The 16,381-nt window shown below is 31.8% G+C and overlaps 2 protein-coding genes and 1 long non-coding RNA gene across 3 annotated transcripts; 1 reads left to right on the forward strand and 2 right to left on the reverse strand.

The window, feature by feature from the left end:
• Window positions 1-35: 35 nt before the first annotated feature.
• On the forward strand, window positions 36-1,529 carry LOC103860672 (AP-3 complex subunit sigma). Its single transcript, XM_009138316.3, has 7 exons — window positions 36-229; window positions 320-362; window positions 436-497; window positions 590-686; window positions 886-956; window positions 1,050-1,141; window positions 1,219-1,529. The coding sequence occupies exons 1-7, from the start codon at window positions 161-163 to the stop codon at window positions 1,286-1,288; spliced, it is 504 nt and encodes a 167-aa protein (XP_009136564.1). The 5' UTR covers window positions 36-160; the 3' UTR covers window positions 1,289-1,529.
• LOC117132810 lies at window positions 1,274-12,039 on the reverse strand. Its single transcript, XR_004456405.1, has 3 exons — window positions 7,497-12,039; window positions 6,216-7,445; window positions 1,274-1,503 (listed from the first exon to the last, which is right to left on the reverse strand). It is a non-coding gene; the product is annotated as an uncharacterized LOC117132810 (long non-coding RNA).
• LOC117132809 lies at window positions 5,480-6,207 on the reverse strand. The gene has a single exon (XM_033288000.1). The coding sequence runs from the start codon at window positions 5,969-5,971 to the stop codon at window positions 5,558-5,560; it is 414 nt and encodes a 137-aa protein (XP_033143891.1). The 5' UTR covers window positions 5,972-6,207; the 3' UTR covers window positions 5,480-5,557.
• Window positions 12,040-16,381: the final 4,342 nt, after the last annotated feature.

Consider the following 16,381-nt stretch of genomic DNA (forward strand, 5'->3'; position numbering starts at 1 on the left):
AGTAAGAAGGTTAGAGGTAAGGTCATGAAAGTGATGACACGTGAAAATTTCCAAAATTAGTTTTGAAAGCCTCTGAGTTAAACAGAAGGTTACAGGATTTCTTCATAACGAACGAGATCGGAGTCTTGGAGAGTTTGAGGGAGAAAGAGTTTTATGAAAGATGATAAAGGCAGTGATGATGATGAACACACAAGGCAAGCCACGCCTAGCCAAATTCTACGACTTCTTGGTCCGTTGCTTAGTTCTTAATTTTTCAAAATTGGATCTAATCTACCACGACTGATCCTCAGATTTGGATTTTTTATTTTTTTGGATTTAGCCTGTAGAGAAGCAACAAGAGCTCATCCGTGGCGTCTTCTCAGGTTTTAAAATTTTCCAATCAACAATCACCTCGATCGATCGTGTGTTATTAATTTATCGATAATGTGTTGACAGTGTTGAGCAGCAGACCTGAGAACGTAAGCAACTTTCTGGAGATTGATTCATTGTTTGGTCCGGTAATGCAATGCCTTCTTCATCAATTAATTCAAAAAAAAAAATCAAAAACTTTGTGCTATGTATTTAATGTTTGAATCATTTTGGTTTGCAGGATTCACGGCTTGTGTACAAACACTATGCTACTCTCTACTTCGTGCTTGTTTTTGATGGATCAGAAAATGAGCTTGCTATGCTTGATCTCATTCAAGGTAAAGTTTGTGTAGAGAGATATGGGTGTGTTCCTGTACTTTTGATTGACATTGTGTTGTTGATCAAGTCTCTGATGTTCAAAAAAAATATGAATGATTTGCCTATTCTCCTGCTCATTGGTTTGTCCTCTTCAATGCTAGTGAAAAAAAATGATTTCATAGTATGATGATGACTTCAGTTTGATGCTTGCGTTTGTAGTTCTTGTTGAAACACTGGACAAATGCTTCAGCAATGTTTGTGAACTCGACATTGTGTTCAACTACAGCAAGGTAACTGGTATCACGCGGAATACCTGTTTAGTACAACACCCTGGTGCTGCATAAACTTGTTAGTAGTAGTGATTTGGTTCGCAATTGTTGCAGATGCACACAGTGTTAGATGAGATTGTGTTTGGAGGACAGGTACTGGAAACTAGGTCCGATGAAGTCATGAAGGCTGTTGAAGAAATATCAAAGTAGTTCCCTCTTCCCCCTCTATCTCTCTCTCTTTTTCTACTGGTGATAAACAGATTCACTTTCGGGCATTTTGCAGATTAGAGGCTGCCTCAAACTCGATTTCACTTGTCCCCAAGTCTGTTTCCGGGTGGCGAGGAGGCCGATAGCTTCAAAACTTGCCTGAACCGTGACAGACAACAATTCAGATTCCAAACTATTTTAAAAATGTTTTTTTTTTCAGGTCTCGAAAAATACTTCATCACACTTTGTAACTCGTTTCATCTTTTTGGTGTTTTGTTCATATGACATTGTTTTCTCCTTTTGACTCTTGTCCTGCGAGTCCGAGCGTTTAATGTTTGCTTGAAAATGAGAGTCAATGCACCTGAAAGTCTGTCAATTTCCTTGCTTTGTAGGGTCCGATTGGTAATGGCTGTAGCTTTAAAAAATTTGCTGTAGAAAAAAAATCTGTAGACTTTTTGCTGTGGCTTTAGATTTTATTGCTGTAGAATTTTATTAAAGAACTAAAAAATTGCTTTGGATATTTGCCTCTGCAGAGCACTTGTACAACTGTAGGTTATTTTAAGAGCTGTGGTTTCAAAAAAAAAATTAAAGCTTGATTGCTCTGAATTTGGTGCTGTAGAAATAAATAGGGCTGTGGACATCACCTACAGCAACTACCAATCACCCCCATTGATTGAGTATACAAACGAATATATGGACAAGACTGTTACGATCACAAGCGATCTATCCTATATTACAGGAGATTAGTTTGAACTGAATACAGAATATTAGGAATATTCTTTCACCCTCCCTCAGGCTGGACGTCGGAGCTTCGAACGGTCAGGCTGTCACGGAAAGTTGTGAACATAGAAGATGGGAGTCCTTTGGTAAAGATATCAGCATATTGGAAAGCTGTTGGTACGAGAAGCACTTTGACTTCTTCTAAAGCTACTTTTTCCCAGACAAAGTGGAGATCCAGTTCCACATGTTTTGTTCTTTGATGTTTTACTGGATTGGAGGAGAGGTACACGGAGCTGACATTGTCGCAGAATATTAGAGTTGCTTTTGTTATCGGAACGTGAAGCTCAAGAAGGAGGTTCCAGAGCCAGCATGTCTCAGCTACGGTGTTTGCAACGCCTCTGTATTCAGCTTCGGCACTGCTTCTGGATACTGTCTGTTGTCGCTTTGAAGACCAGGAGATGAGGTTGTCTCCTAGATAAACGCAATATCCAGAGGTCGAACGGCGTGTGTCAGGACAGCCGGCCCAGTCTGCATCGGAAAACGAAGTCAGTGAGGTTACAGAGGATTTGTATAGCTGAAGACCGAGAGTATTGGTTCCTTGTAAGTATCTGATGATGTGTATCAGAGCGGTGAGGTGTTGAACACGCGGGTCGTGCATGAAGAGATAGCATTGTTGAACGCCGTAAGCGATATCAGGGCGTGTGAAAGTGAGGTATTGAAGCGCGCCAACCAGGCTTCTGTACTGTGTTGGATTCTTTAGTTTGTCACCTCCTTCCGCTGTTCTATTATCTCCGTTGCATAAGATTGTTGAGAGAGGAGGATTCCAGCTTTTTGTATTCTACTTTGATCCCGAGAAAGTAAGTCAACGGTCCCATGTCTGTCATTGGGAATTCAGTCTTGAGGCTTGCTGTGATGCGTGAGAGCAAGGCGGGGCTTGAACCTGTAAGGTCAATGTCATCAACATAAAGTAACAGGTAAGCAATGTCTTACCCGCAACTATAAACAAAGAGTGATGCATCTGATTTTGTGGAGACAAAACCAAGCCGATGAAGGTAGCTGCTGAATCTGGCGTTCCATGCCCTTGGGGCTTGTTAGAGGCCATAGAGAGCCTTGTTGAGCTTGCAGACGTAGTGAGGATGTTCTTTGTCAACAAACCCCGGGGGCTGGTGCATGTAGACAGTCTCAGAGATGTGGCCGTGGAGAAAAGCATTCTGGACGTCTAGTTGTTTCAGTTCCCAGCCCTTGCTTAGCGCTAAGTTGAGGACTGTTCTGATTGTTGATGGCTTTACAACTGGACTGAATGTTTCATCATAGTCAACACCAGCTGCTTGAGACTTTCCATTAGCAACCAACCTCGCTTTGTGCCGCCTATGGACTCCATCTGCATCATATTTATGCTTGTACAACCATAGAGAATTAATAATGTTAGCTCCATGAGGTCTTGGTACAAGACTCCAAGTCTTATTCTTAACCTGAGCACCGTACTCATCAGCCATGGCAGGATTCCAGTTAGGGTCAGCTAAAGCTTTTTGATGAGTGGTGGGAAGTCTGGATACAGAAGAGGTGTATAGGTTGAAAATTTTCTTGGGTTTAATGATACCAGCTTGGCCACGAGTTGTCATGCGAGCAGGAGCAGGGTTAACCACTCGAGCAGGTTGACTGATCGAAGCTTGAGGCAGAGCTGGGGTAACTGTTTCAGCTGGTACGTGAGGTACTAAACTGGACTCAAGAATTGATTTGAAAACCGGAGAGGGTTGGTCATTGGGATCCAGAAAGCCGTAAGTATTGTTTGTAGTTTCGCTTTTGGCTGCAGGGAAAGAGTTTTCATCGAAAATCACGTGACGTGATATGATTATTCGATTTGTTTGCAGATCAAGGCAACGATAGCCACGGTGTTGAGAGGGATACCCAAGAAATAGGCACGGTCTGGAGCGAGGAGAGAGTTTATGAGCATGAGAATGGTTTATATTTGGGTAACAGAGGGATCCGAAAACTCTTAAGTGATCGTAAGAAGGTGTTTGGCCAAAAAGAAGAGTGTGAGGAGTTTTGTTACCTATGGCCGAGGAAGGCAAGATGTTTAGGACATGAGCAGCAGTGTGTAAAGCCTCGACCCAGTAAGTAGGAGACATTTTGGCTTGGAACAACAAGGTTCGAATGGCATTATTGATGGTTCTGATCATCCTTTCAGATTTACCATTTTGTTGGGAGGTATGAGGACATGAGTACCGAACATTGATCCCATTTGTAGCAAAATGCTCGAAGAAGTTTTTGTTTTTGTATTCACCTCCATTGTCACATTGGAAGGCTTTGATTGATGACTTGAACTGTGTTTTCACAAGAGAAGAGAAATGTAAGAATTTTGCGAAAACATCACTTTTATTTCTGATTGGATAAACCCATAAGTAATGAGAGAAGTCATCAAGGAAAAGCACATAATATTTTATCCCACTTAAGCTTAAAACAGGAGATGTCCAGAGATCACTGTGAATAAGATCAAAAGGTGCCAAACTTTTATTACTGGACTTGTAAAATGGAAGTTTAATGTGTTTCCCAAGTTGACAAGCATCACAAAACGAGATGTTGTCCTTATTACAAATTAAGGAACGAGAAGAAATCAAAGACCGTAGAGTGTCATTATTCGAATGAATCAACCTTCTGTGCCAGAGAGAGGGTGTCTCAGCAACGAAAGAGTAATGTTGACGAGACTTATTGAGAGAGGACGACACATTATATAGGTCTCCGGAGGATTCACTGCGGAGCAGGGTTTTCCGCGACTGCAGACCCTTCACAGAAAAACCAAATGGATCAAACTCTACGGAACACCAATTATCAGTTGTGAATTTACGAACTGAAATAAGATTTTTAACAATTTGAGGAGCCACAAGAACATTTTTGAGAGCAAGAGATCTGTTTTTGCAAGGAATGAAAGAGTTACCAGAGGAGTTTATAGGAATAGAAGAACCGTTACCAACCACCACTGAGTTTCCGGTGTTCCTTTTAAGGACAGATTGGAGTATACCTGAGGACGACGCTAGATGAGATGATGCGCCGGAGTCCATGTACCAGTTTGATGATGGCTCTGCTAATGTCATCGTGTTGAATGATTCCGCAAAGTCAGTTGTTGGTTGCAGTCCATATTCCGCCAAGTTTGCCTCGTGAGTGTTAGGACGCGGGGTGAACGGACGTTGGTTGAAGCTGTTTGACGGCGGCATCATCCATGGTGTAGGCTGAGGTTGCTGCCAGTTGTTGTACTGTGGAGGCCAGTACTGCGGAGGCATGCCCCAGTTGCCGTAGTTCTGACGATATTGATGGTTGAAGTTGTTGAAGCGCCCACGCCCGCGGTATCAGTTGTAGGCTGAGGTTGCTGCCAGTTGTTGTACTGTGGAGGCCAGTATTGCGCTGCTGATTGCATTGTTGATTGTTGCTTTGTTTGGGAGTTGGATCAGAGACAACAAGAGCTGTGGATGAGGAGGAGTGATCCGAGTGTGCGATGGTCACTTTGTTCGGTTTCTTGAGACATGTCTCTTCCATTTCCAGCATGTTTCTAGCATCCTCAAACGATGGGAAAGGTTTTTGATGTTTAATCACGTTGATGATGTGATCATACTTTTCATTAAGACCGTTGAGCATATACATTACCAAGGTTTTGTCGCTGACTGGTGCTTCGACGTTCTCCAGTAAGTCAGCGATGGACTTTAGGCTTTGCGAGTAATCGTGAACAGAGAGGTCTCCGATCTCCTTGGTATGGAGGTCGTTGTCCAGCTGAATCGCTCTAGCCTCTTTGTTGTTACGAAACTGATTTTCGACGCGAAGCCATACGTCTCGTGCGGTTCCTCCTGCTTTGAAAGAGCCAAAGAGGTTTTGAAGAGTGGAGGAGCTAAGGTGCCGTAAAGCCAAAGCTTCACGAGTCCATCTTTCTTCTTCCAAGGCAAGTCGTCATCATCTTGAGGAACCGAGGTACCATCGACATGTCCTAAGACATCGAAGGCCAAGCAGTGAGTTAAGAATAACTCACGCCATGCGTCATAGTTAAAGACGTCAAGGTCTAGAACGACAGGAATGTGGTGTTTGATATTAGTAACACCAAACGCACGCTCAACCGCTGCCATGAGGCTTGAATTGGAGACGTAGCAAATCGATGCTAAGAGAAAATAAAAAAGAAGAAGAAGTAAATTGTTGGATCAGATTAGAGCTAGCTCTGATACCATGAAAGTCTGTGAATTTCCTTGGTTTATTGATTGAGTATACAAACGTATATATGGACAAGACTGTTACGATCACAAGCGATCTATCCTATATTACAGGAGATTAGTTTGAACTGAATACAGAATATTAGGAATATTCTTTCAGCACCAACGTAAGTGGGCCTGAGAATCGTAATTGTAAAATTAAACTGCATGCTGTTTAGCAATATAAAAAACGGCTAGAAGTTGATTTCTAAAAACGTGAAGTGGTGATAGAATAGAAAATCATTTTTAAACATTATTAAACATTATTTTATGAATGAAGTGATTTGCGTATACAATAGAACCTCTATAAATTAATACTCGATAAATTAATAATCTTTATAAATTAATAAATTTCATCGGTCTCAACTTGGGCCGGTGTAAAATATGACACAAATCGATAAAATAATAAGATAATAATATTTGTAAAACTCTCATGTAAATATATAATCCCACTAAAATCATAAATTAATAATCTATCTATATATTGTTTTTATAAAAGTACAAATTAAACATTATATTGTTGTTTTTATATTGACAATGAAAATGCCTCGGTTTTTCTTAATATTTCAATATATTTTGGTAATATTTAGTGAAATTATATTAAAACCAAATAACAATTCTATAAAACATAAAAATATAGACCAAATAAGATTAAAAAAAACTATAAAAGTCAAATTTCTAAAATTTAAATAATTTATATGCGGTAAAATCAAATATTTTCTTATTTTATAAATAAAAATATTTAAAAATAGAAAATAATTTTAAAAGAAAACTTTTGTAAATTAATATTTCTATAAATTAATAAAAAATTTAAGTTCCAACATTATTAATTTATATATGTTTTACTGTATGTCATTATCACAATCTCTCAAGAGAAAAATAATAAGATGGATCAATCTAATTAAGATTACGACATGGTTTAAGACAATTATGACAAAAAATTCAATTACAAAAATATTAATAATAATAATATGGCAATTACCGTAATTAGAAATATACATGATACCATAATTAATATAAAAATTATAAGAATATAAATGATCATGTGTCAGTAAAAGTACTTTACATTATAGCATTTATAATATTTCAAAATCTGCAAACAATTTTTTTTTGCAAAATAATATGGGTTTCAGATTTGCAAAAGTTATCTACTTTGCAAAAATATATTTCCGAAAATATAATATTAATTTGGGAAAATTGTGTCATTACCATAATCTTAATAAATAATATAATATTATTTTTCAAAATTTATTACATGATGTTAAGATTGTAACATGATCGATTTATTATATATATTTACCCTTCGGCAAAAAAATTAGCCATTTTAATAATGTTTATATCATATGAAAGATAACTTTTTTTTTTTTTTTGTCAGCAAACAAAACAGATTCATGTAGAAGATAACTTTCTTATAAATATTTTTATTTTATGGACGGTTAAATAAAAAGGCATATTTAAGTTTATTACTTAATTTAAAGATAAGCCTAATCGATTTTCTAAATTACTGACTATATTTAAAATTTAGTTGTAATAAAATAATTTAATTGAGTGATTAGCATTCCACTCACCAGGTTTAATAAATACTATTATATATTAAATATTTTTAACTAAAACCAACAAAACTAAAAATTTCAAATTTATTTTTTAGAAGAAATAAAATAGTATAAATTACCATTTCAAAAAAATGAAAACAATTTTAGTAAATTAGCCTAAAACCAAAAGTAATGAAAATATAATTTGAATAAAAAAATAAAATAATTTAAAAATATTTTTGCGCACTGTGCAGGAAACCATCTAGTTAACATATAAATATTATTATTCTTGAAGATGATAATATACAGGAAGACTGAAGATTCAAAATGGTTGAAGTGCCAATTCATATCAAGATTATCATTCTGCTTTTTGAAATTCTTATGAGCAATCCCTGCATTTTCCAGTGACAGGCTTTTTGACCTTTTACTACCACCCATTAGATATATGCAGTGATGGATCTACCCATGATAATATATCTAGTGTTTACCAAAAAAAAATATATCTAGTTTTCCATAAATAGTTTGATTCTTTCTTTTATTCATCATTATTTTTATTGGATATAATTTATTTCTAAATAATTCATTTAGTTTTGTATAATTAAGTGACTAATTTTCTTGCATGTTTTTATTAACCAAAAATATTCGATCTAGGCTCTAAAGCATTCTTTAAAACAGTATCGAACTTGGGACATAACAAAACTAACTTTTTGTAAGAAGCCACTATCAAAACGCATTATTGATATTTTTGCACGTTTAATGTGTTGGTATTATTTTAGTAATGAAAGTGAATATATATACATTGTTTGATTAATCTCTTAAAAACTAGAATTGATAGGCAAAACTCTAAGATTTAGATATATTTTAATCAACTTGATTATATTTAATAATTATTTAAATAGACTGAAAATGTATATTTAGATTCGACACTTAAAAATATGTACGTATACGGAATATGCAAAGATACACGTAATTTTAAAGTTTATAAGATCATACGCAACGGTAAAACTCATTGGAGTTTTTAGCGACAAGGCCATTTCGGATTAATCATAGATATTTTGGATTTAAAAAAAAAATGACTATTCACGGCCCGCCACGTAGTCAATAGGACCCGTGAACAGTGTAACGATCAATACTTACCAAAGGATTTTAAGCACTCTTTTTTACACAAACTCCAAGAAAATGAGTTCTACACTCCCTAAAGACTCTCTCAAGAGCTCCCGTTGTGAATGTTCTAATGGTTCAATAACTAATAGATTTCTATTCGGCAGTAATTAGATTGTTGCTTCTAATTCAATGATGAATTCTCTTTTTAAACAACTTTTTCTTACTAGTGTTTGTCTGTTTCCATATTATGATCCTAACGACTGAAGTAATGGTAACGGTGAAATAGTTTTGGGAGGGCGTTGTGGATCTCTAAAGTAGTTTCAAGAATTGGTTTTTGCTTCTTCCATAATTATCCGAATTAAGATGGAATGTCGCCCTCTTTATGCTCTAAAGCTATTGGGCTACAAGAACAATAAAAAGTTGCAGATCTTGTCTTGTGTGAAGACAAAAGAATATAAGGGGAAGATTCAAAGTCGAGTGATTGGATTGGGAAACGTCAAGATAAAAAAAAAAATATATATATATATATATATATATATATATATATATATATATATATATATATATATATATATATATATAAAACGGAGAAACTTGTTTGGTCAGTTACAGAAAAAAAAAGAAACTTGTTTGGTAAAAGATGATACAACGAACCCAACATGCCCTAGAAAAATTGGCCAAGCTAGTAAAGATGTCCCATGGACCAAAGTGACTACCTTGGAATCTTTGATCATATATATATATATATACACACACATATATCTTATGTTTTTTCCAGTATCATGATCGATACTGGCGCAGCGTACAAACTGTTGAACGGTCGATCATGGAACTTTTAGGGTTCTAGAGACCTGTTCTTGGATCGATCAAAGAGTTTCTTGCGATAGCTTCTTTGAGACCAACTTCTTGTAGATGAATTTAATCGAATCAAACAAGGTATAAAGCAAAAGCTCTGTTTTTAATTATCAAAAGTCTGAATACAACTTTAGGCTTCAATACCTATTTATAATAAATCCTTAAATCTAGAAAACCCTAATCTTAATTAAAATAGGAAAACCATTAAAATATAGAAAATACAAATAAAAGGTAATTATCTAAATTAATATAACTAATAAAATAAATAACAAGATATTTGAAAATATTCCAAATACTTATCTGCATCATTCTCTCCGGGTTGAAAAAGATTCGTCCTCGAATCTTCAATAGGTTTTTTGTGGCTGAAATTTTCAAATATTTATCTTCAAATCCGAAATTTTCATAAAACCGAATTTTCTGACTTTCCTCGAAATTTGCACGGAACTCGTCCTGCACGGGCTTTGCACGGATCTTGTCCCGCCTGAATTTTGCACGAATCTCGTCTTGCCCAATTTTTGCACAGACGAAATTTTCAAAAGAATCTTCACTGAAAACAAAGTCCACAACGTAGACATCATCTTCATAGATATCGTAGATTGGATCACCATAGATCTCTCGATAGATCTCGTAGTTTTCTTCTCTCTCAACAAAGGGACTTTCGTCCTGGATAGGATAGATGTTCGCACTCACCATGACAGTTTATCGTTGTTATGAAACGATACCACCTGCCAAAACAGCAGGTGGCAGGTGGTAACCTGGCTCTGATACCACCTAATGGAGCGGAAGCAACGATAAACAGCTCAACCAAGGGGTTATGGAACCACGCTTGGGACCTGCCAGCTCAACCAAGGGATTCTAGGGAATCCTCGCTTGGGACCTGCTTCTTGATTGATGAATCTAATCAAATCAATACAAGGGATAGAGAATATTATTCTCCCAAAAGCCAAAGCTCTTTTATTAATCAAATCAAAACTGAATACAACTTTAGGCTTGAGTGCCTATTTATAATAAATCCTTAAATCTATGAAAACCCTAATCTTAATTAAAATAGGAAAACTACTAAAATATAAAAAATACAATAAAAAGTAATTATCTATGCAAACAAGTGAATAATAAAAATATTTAGAATATTTCCAAATATCTTGCTGCATCAGATACATATACCAACAAATTTATTTTTCCACTTTCACCCTTTTCACTAAAATTGGACCACTCCCACATATGCTTCTCTTTTTTTTGCTGGCCTTTGACTCTTTTGTTTCATTTGATATATGCGATTGATTTATCCAATACCTACGAACTAATAAAATAAATTGCGATTCATTCATCCATCCATTACCCTCCAAGACTCAAATATACTAATATAATCGAACATACAAACATTTTCTTTTTGTAAATGTATTTTAGGTTTGATTTTGACTTAATTAACAGGATTTAGATTACACTTCCGAGTCTTATATTTGATAAACGTGTTCGTGTAATTAAGATTAATGTAAGGTAATTTCCAGTCTAACCATGAGCGGACAACAAGGAGCTACAGAAGCCGGAGAAAAAAATGGCTCAAGTTCTTAACATATGACAGCTGAAATATATCTTATATATTAAAACAGAAGTCACAACCTTGATTCATGTGTGATTTTAAAGAAAATGGACCTAATGGACCTATTACTAGAAATTCATTTTACATCTTTCATATTAATTTTGGACTATCTATTAGGAATTGATCACATTTAATTCATGTCCACGTCTATACATTGAAACACCACAAACGTCACAATTTTTACTCTTCCTTAACACACGTTTAACTAACCTAAACCGTCTACTTTCAAAACCCAAACCTTTCTGCAACTTTAACATCGACTCAAACAGGAGTGCTTCAGGTTTGTTTCATAGTGTATCTCCAAACGAAACATGAAAGGAATTGTTGCTACGTACGTAAATGCAGTCATATACGTCAATCAAAAGTAACAGAAATCAATTGACCACCATAATATTACGCCATTAAGTGCTTTTGTGTGAGAATTCACACACAACATTCCAACCATAGATTTTTAATTGACAATCGAATAAGCTTATATTGTTTTTAGCCTTGAATATGAGCACTTGAACATGTTTCTTCCATTATCTGTTAAGTTATTTGATTGTTAGTCTTGAACATGAATATTTGTTAATAATTTTATTACTTAATAACCTAAACACAGTGAGCATTTGGAGAAGATGAACACGGTATAACTATTAATTTAAATATTAATATATGATAAAAATAATTCATGTAAATTAATTTAATAATTTATTGTTCACTAAATTCGTGTTTATTCATTTAACTAAACAAACTTTTTCATACATTTAAAAGTCGAATAATTATATGCCAAGAGTATCGTGATTACAACCATACTAGGATAAGACCCGCGCCTTGCGCGGGATTAAGTTATTATTTTTATTATATTTTGGAGAATGAAACAATAGTTTGGCTTCATTTGGATTACGGGTGTTCAATCCGGATATCGGGTTGGTTTCGGTTCGGTTCGGTTTTTTTTGGTATTTGGTTAGTAAAATATAACTACTATTCTAAATCCATATTTACTTTGACTTTAGTCTTTCACATACTTTTGAAAGATTTCAACTGGACGACTAAATTGATTAGCCAATCTTGTTGCTTTAAATCATTAGTGTTTATATATATATATATATATATATATATATTATTTAGTTTGAATATTTATTAAATAAAAATTCATATGCGTTATATTTTATGATCATTTGTAATTTATTATAACAAAAAAATAATCTATTGATCACAAAATTTTCAGAGTGGGAATATTCAAATTTCTAATAATATATAGACGTTTTGAAAAATTCAAATATAACATATAAGAAAAAATATAAATGTTTTTATTATATATTTAATGTGATTTTTTAATATCTTTCAATAATATAAAATTAAAAAAAAAAGAACTAAGATACCAAAATTGTTATCAAATATTTATTATTCATAATAATTAATTTTCATATATACGTTAATCATATTAGGTAATTTCGTAGCTTCTAATTAAGGAAAGTGCAAAAAAAATTTTGGTAGATTATTTATCAATTCGATAGTTAGTTTAATAAAAAATATAATGTAAGTCAAGATGGACCAACCTATTTTTCTAAGAATAGTATATTTTATATAGTCATTTATTAAATGAGAATTTATAATCATACAGTTCTATGATCATTCATATCATTTTATAACTGAATATTTAAATCATCGATAACAAAATTTTCAATGTGAAATCTTTAATAAGTTTATAATTTATAAATGTTTTTGAAAATTTATTGAAAGTTTTAATATTAAAATATTTATGTAATCTTATGGTATATAGTATAATCTATATAAATATATATGTTTTATTATTAAATGATATTTTTTGCTCATATGGTTTTAAAATAATGTGTATCTTCTTATAATAAAAATGTTAAACCATTGATCATTAATTTTTAACATAATAATTTTAATAGTTTTAGTCATTTATTGTCGTTTTTAAAAATTCAAAATATAACATATACGAAAAAATCTAAATTTTATTTTTATAGCTAATTTGATTATTTAATTTATTTTAATAATATAAAATTAAACAAAAAATGATGGAGAAGATATACATTGTTATCAAATCTTTATTATTAAACTCATTAATTGTCATATATATATTAGTCATTTATGGTAATTCCGTAGGTTTTATTTAAGGAATGAAAATATCATATCATATCATTATATCATATAGTTTGACCAACTTATGTATCTAACAACATATAAAAATCGAATGTGGACCTACTTATTTTTCAATTGAATGTAATTGACTACCTAATTGAGTGCCACCTATGCATTGGGGCCTCTTTTAATTAATACAAAATTGAGGTTACATCTTTTCAAATGTTCCTCAATTAATATATAAGGGATTTCAAATCATGGTTTTATCTCTAACTGATACAAAGAATGATAAGCGCCCAATCAAGGATCATTCCTTGGACAATATAACAAGATTTTCAAAACTAAGATTCTGTTGCAATAATAACCGGGATTTGCCAAAACTAAGATTATATCGAATCAACTAATTTTCACAATATCATATTACTTGAACATTTAAAAAAGGATATTCTAAACATATTGTGTGTGTTTCCTAAAATTTTGCTATGAAATATCCAAACAACTACCAATAATAACCTATAATATATCAAGATATCAATGTCTACGATATAACTAACCATAACAACCGCTTTAAAATTTTCTACAATTAATTTTCTTCCTTGCGAATAAAGTTACAGTATATTCTCCTAAATATCCTAACAAACCTAGCGATCTATATATATCGATCGCACTACATTTAACCTCAACCACCACCTAAACTAAATCGGTCCGCGCGAGTTTTTGTTTTAATTTATTTTATATAAATATTATGTTTTCAATTCTAAATTGGTATATATTATAGTAATATATATGTGTCTATCAATTTTTAAAACATAATAAGTTTACGGTATATTTTTTTATTGAATATATTGTGTCAAACTTTCACATGTATTTGTATCTTCTTGTATATTATATATATATATATATTTTTTTCGGATTATTATTTCATTATTAAAATCGTAACTATATATATAAAGATTAGTAAAATATTGTGTTATTGTTATATTCAAAGATATTGTAACATTTCACAAATTTAGAAAGTTTTTTAAAAAAATTAAACTTTTCGCTTCATAGATTTATATTATCAAGTAAATAATTCAACATTTAGTTTTTGTTTAATTTTAAAAATAAACTATATAGTTTAAAATTTGTTTTCATTGGTTTAAGGTAGTAAAGATTAATAATTGTTAGATAATATGATTTTGTTATTTAAAATGTTTTTTTTATAATTTTAAAAGTTAACATCGATAAATATTTAAATATTTAACATATGGAGGTATTGTATTGCGACGTTAAATTATGTCTATTAATTTATACTATCTATAAATCCAATGGATCATCTATTATTTAAATCCAATTATTGGTAGCCTAATAAAAATTTATGGTATGCCGAAAATTTAAATGATAAGATTAAAGATCAAATGTAACATAATTTTCTAGGAATATGTTCATTTGGTCCATTTTTTAAAAAATCACACATGAATCAAGATTGTGACTTATGTTTTAATGGACTCATTACTTGGGTTATAGACTATTGTGGCCCATATTACAATCATTATTTAATCTCTGTTTTTGATTGTTTTTTTTAAATTTAAGAAGATAAGTTATTATAAAATATAGAATAACATGGTTTTAACGTTTTTTAAGATATATCTATAAGTCATTTAAAATATATGTCAATGTTATTGGTTAAATAAAAGATAGTTCATTTTTTTTTTGAAAAAATAATAAAAAACAAATTTAATTAATTAATTTATAATTATAATATAAGAGATATAAGTTTTATTTTGTTTGACTCTAGATTTTGTGAAATGTTTCAATAAATTTGAAAAAAATAATTTTATATTTTAACAAACTAGATTTCAAAAATTCATGAGTTTAATAATCAAACACTAATTCAACATACAAAAATATATAAAAGAAAATATAAATACATATCTCATTTTTTGAAATGATTAATTTGATGAAGACCCAGAAAATTGAATCACAAACTTATGTTTGAAAAATCCATATACACATTTGAATATACATCATTCTTGACATAAAAATTAAATGTTTATGGAAATAAAAATGAAAATTAATACCCGCGCGGTTGCGCGGATCCAAATCTAGTATTCTATTAAAAGAGAAGCAGTCTTAAAAAATCTACTTAAACAAAGTTGTTGCAACTATTCATTTTAGTCCAACCTATTACATATAACCAAATATTATAACTAACCCCTAATATAGCAACCAAATAATATCTCTAACATTTAAGTAAATTTCCTTTAACTCACTCAATCTTTTTACATAAGATCTTTCAATATACCACACGACTATACAAACATATAATTTAAACCTTATCAAATGTTTCAAATAATTCACTAAATGTTTTGCTTAAACCAACTCCCTACAATACTTGATATAAACGATATTAAAAAATTAACACATAGAGGTCATGTCAATTATATATATATATATATCTCATCCTCTTCCATTATATCAAATCATTGCAATAGGTCGGGTCCTGTTAAAAAAATATTGATCAAACAATATTCTAATACATCAATGTCGTTTATAGAATGTCATGACTTCATAGAAAATTATCGGTTCTTTTAAAACTAATCCGACTTCACGATAATAATATTGATTATTCGCGATTTTGAAAATTATTTTTTAGATACTATACTTTTATAATACTTTTAACTTAAAAATGAATCTATACTATTAAAATTCTTAAAAAATTTACTTAAACAAGGTTCTTAGACCATTTCGTTCGACTTAACTATTTTTTTGGTCTTACTTTATATTACTCTAACTATATAAATACTTTACATAACTTTCTCTAATTTAAATGAACTCATTTATAATTCTTCCATAATCTATTATATAACTACTCTAACAATAAATCCCCATTAATATATGACAGATTATTCAAACATGTGTACACGTGACGTGATCATTACCACATATAGTTTCATAAATAATATAAAAAATTTCAATGGTTTAGTTATGTTTAATATAAGTTGTAATGAAGAATCCTCTGGTGTATAACATTTTTTTCATTTTTTTTTTTTGATGAAATTTTTAATTTATTGATCATCGCAAAAAGAATATATATACAAGGGTATTTTTAAGACTGCAGTTTAAAAA

This window comes from Brassica rapa, chromosome A03 (genome assembly GCF_000309985.2).
Source record: "Brassica rapa cultivar Chiifu-401-42 chromosome A03, CAAS_Brap_v3.01, whole genome shotgun sequence".
Lineage (NCBI taxonomy): Eukaryota > Viridiplantae > Streptophyta > Magnoliopsida > Brassicales > Brassicaceae > Brassica > Brassica rapa.

Excerpts from the sequence above, each read along its gene's own strand:
- LOC103860672 (XM_009138316.3), top strand. The coding sequence starts at position 161 with ATGATAAAGGCAGTGATGATGATGAACACACAAGGCAAGCCACGCCTA. Across the intron at positions 230-319 it reads CCAAATTCTACGACTTCTTG|CCTGTAGAGAAGCAACAAGA; the intron begins GTCCGTTGCTTA and ends TTTTGGATTTAG. Across the intron at positions 957-1,049 it reads TTGTGTTCAACTACAGCAAG|ATGCACACAGTGTTAGATGA; the intron begins GTAACTGGTATC and ends CAATTGTTGCAG.
- LOC117132809 (XM_033288000.1), bottom strand. The coding sequence starts at position 5,971 with ATGGCAGCGGTTGAGCGTGCGTTTGGTGTTACTAATATCAAACACCAC.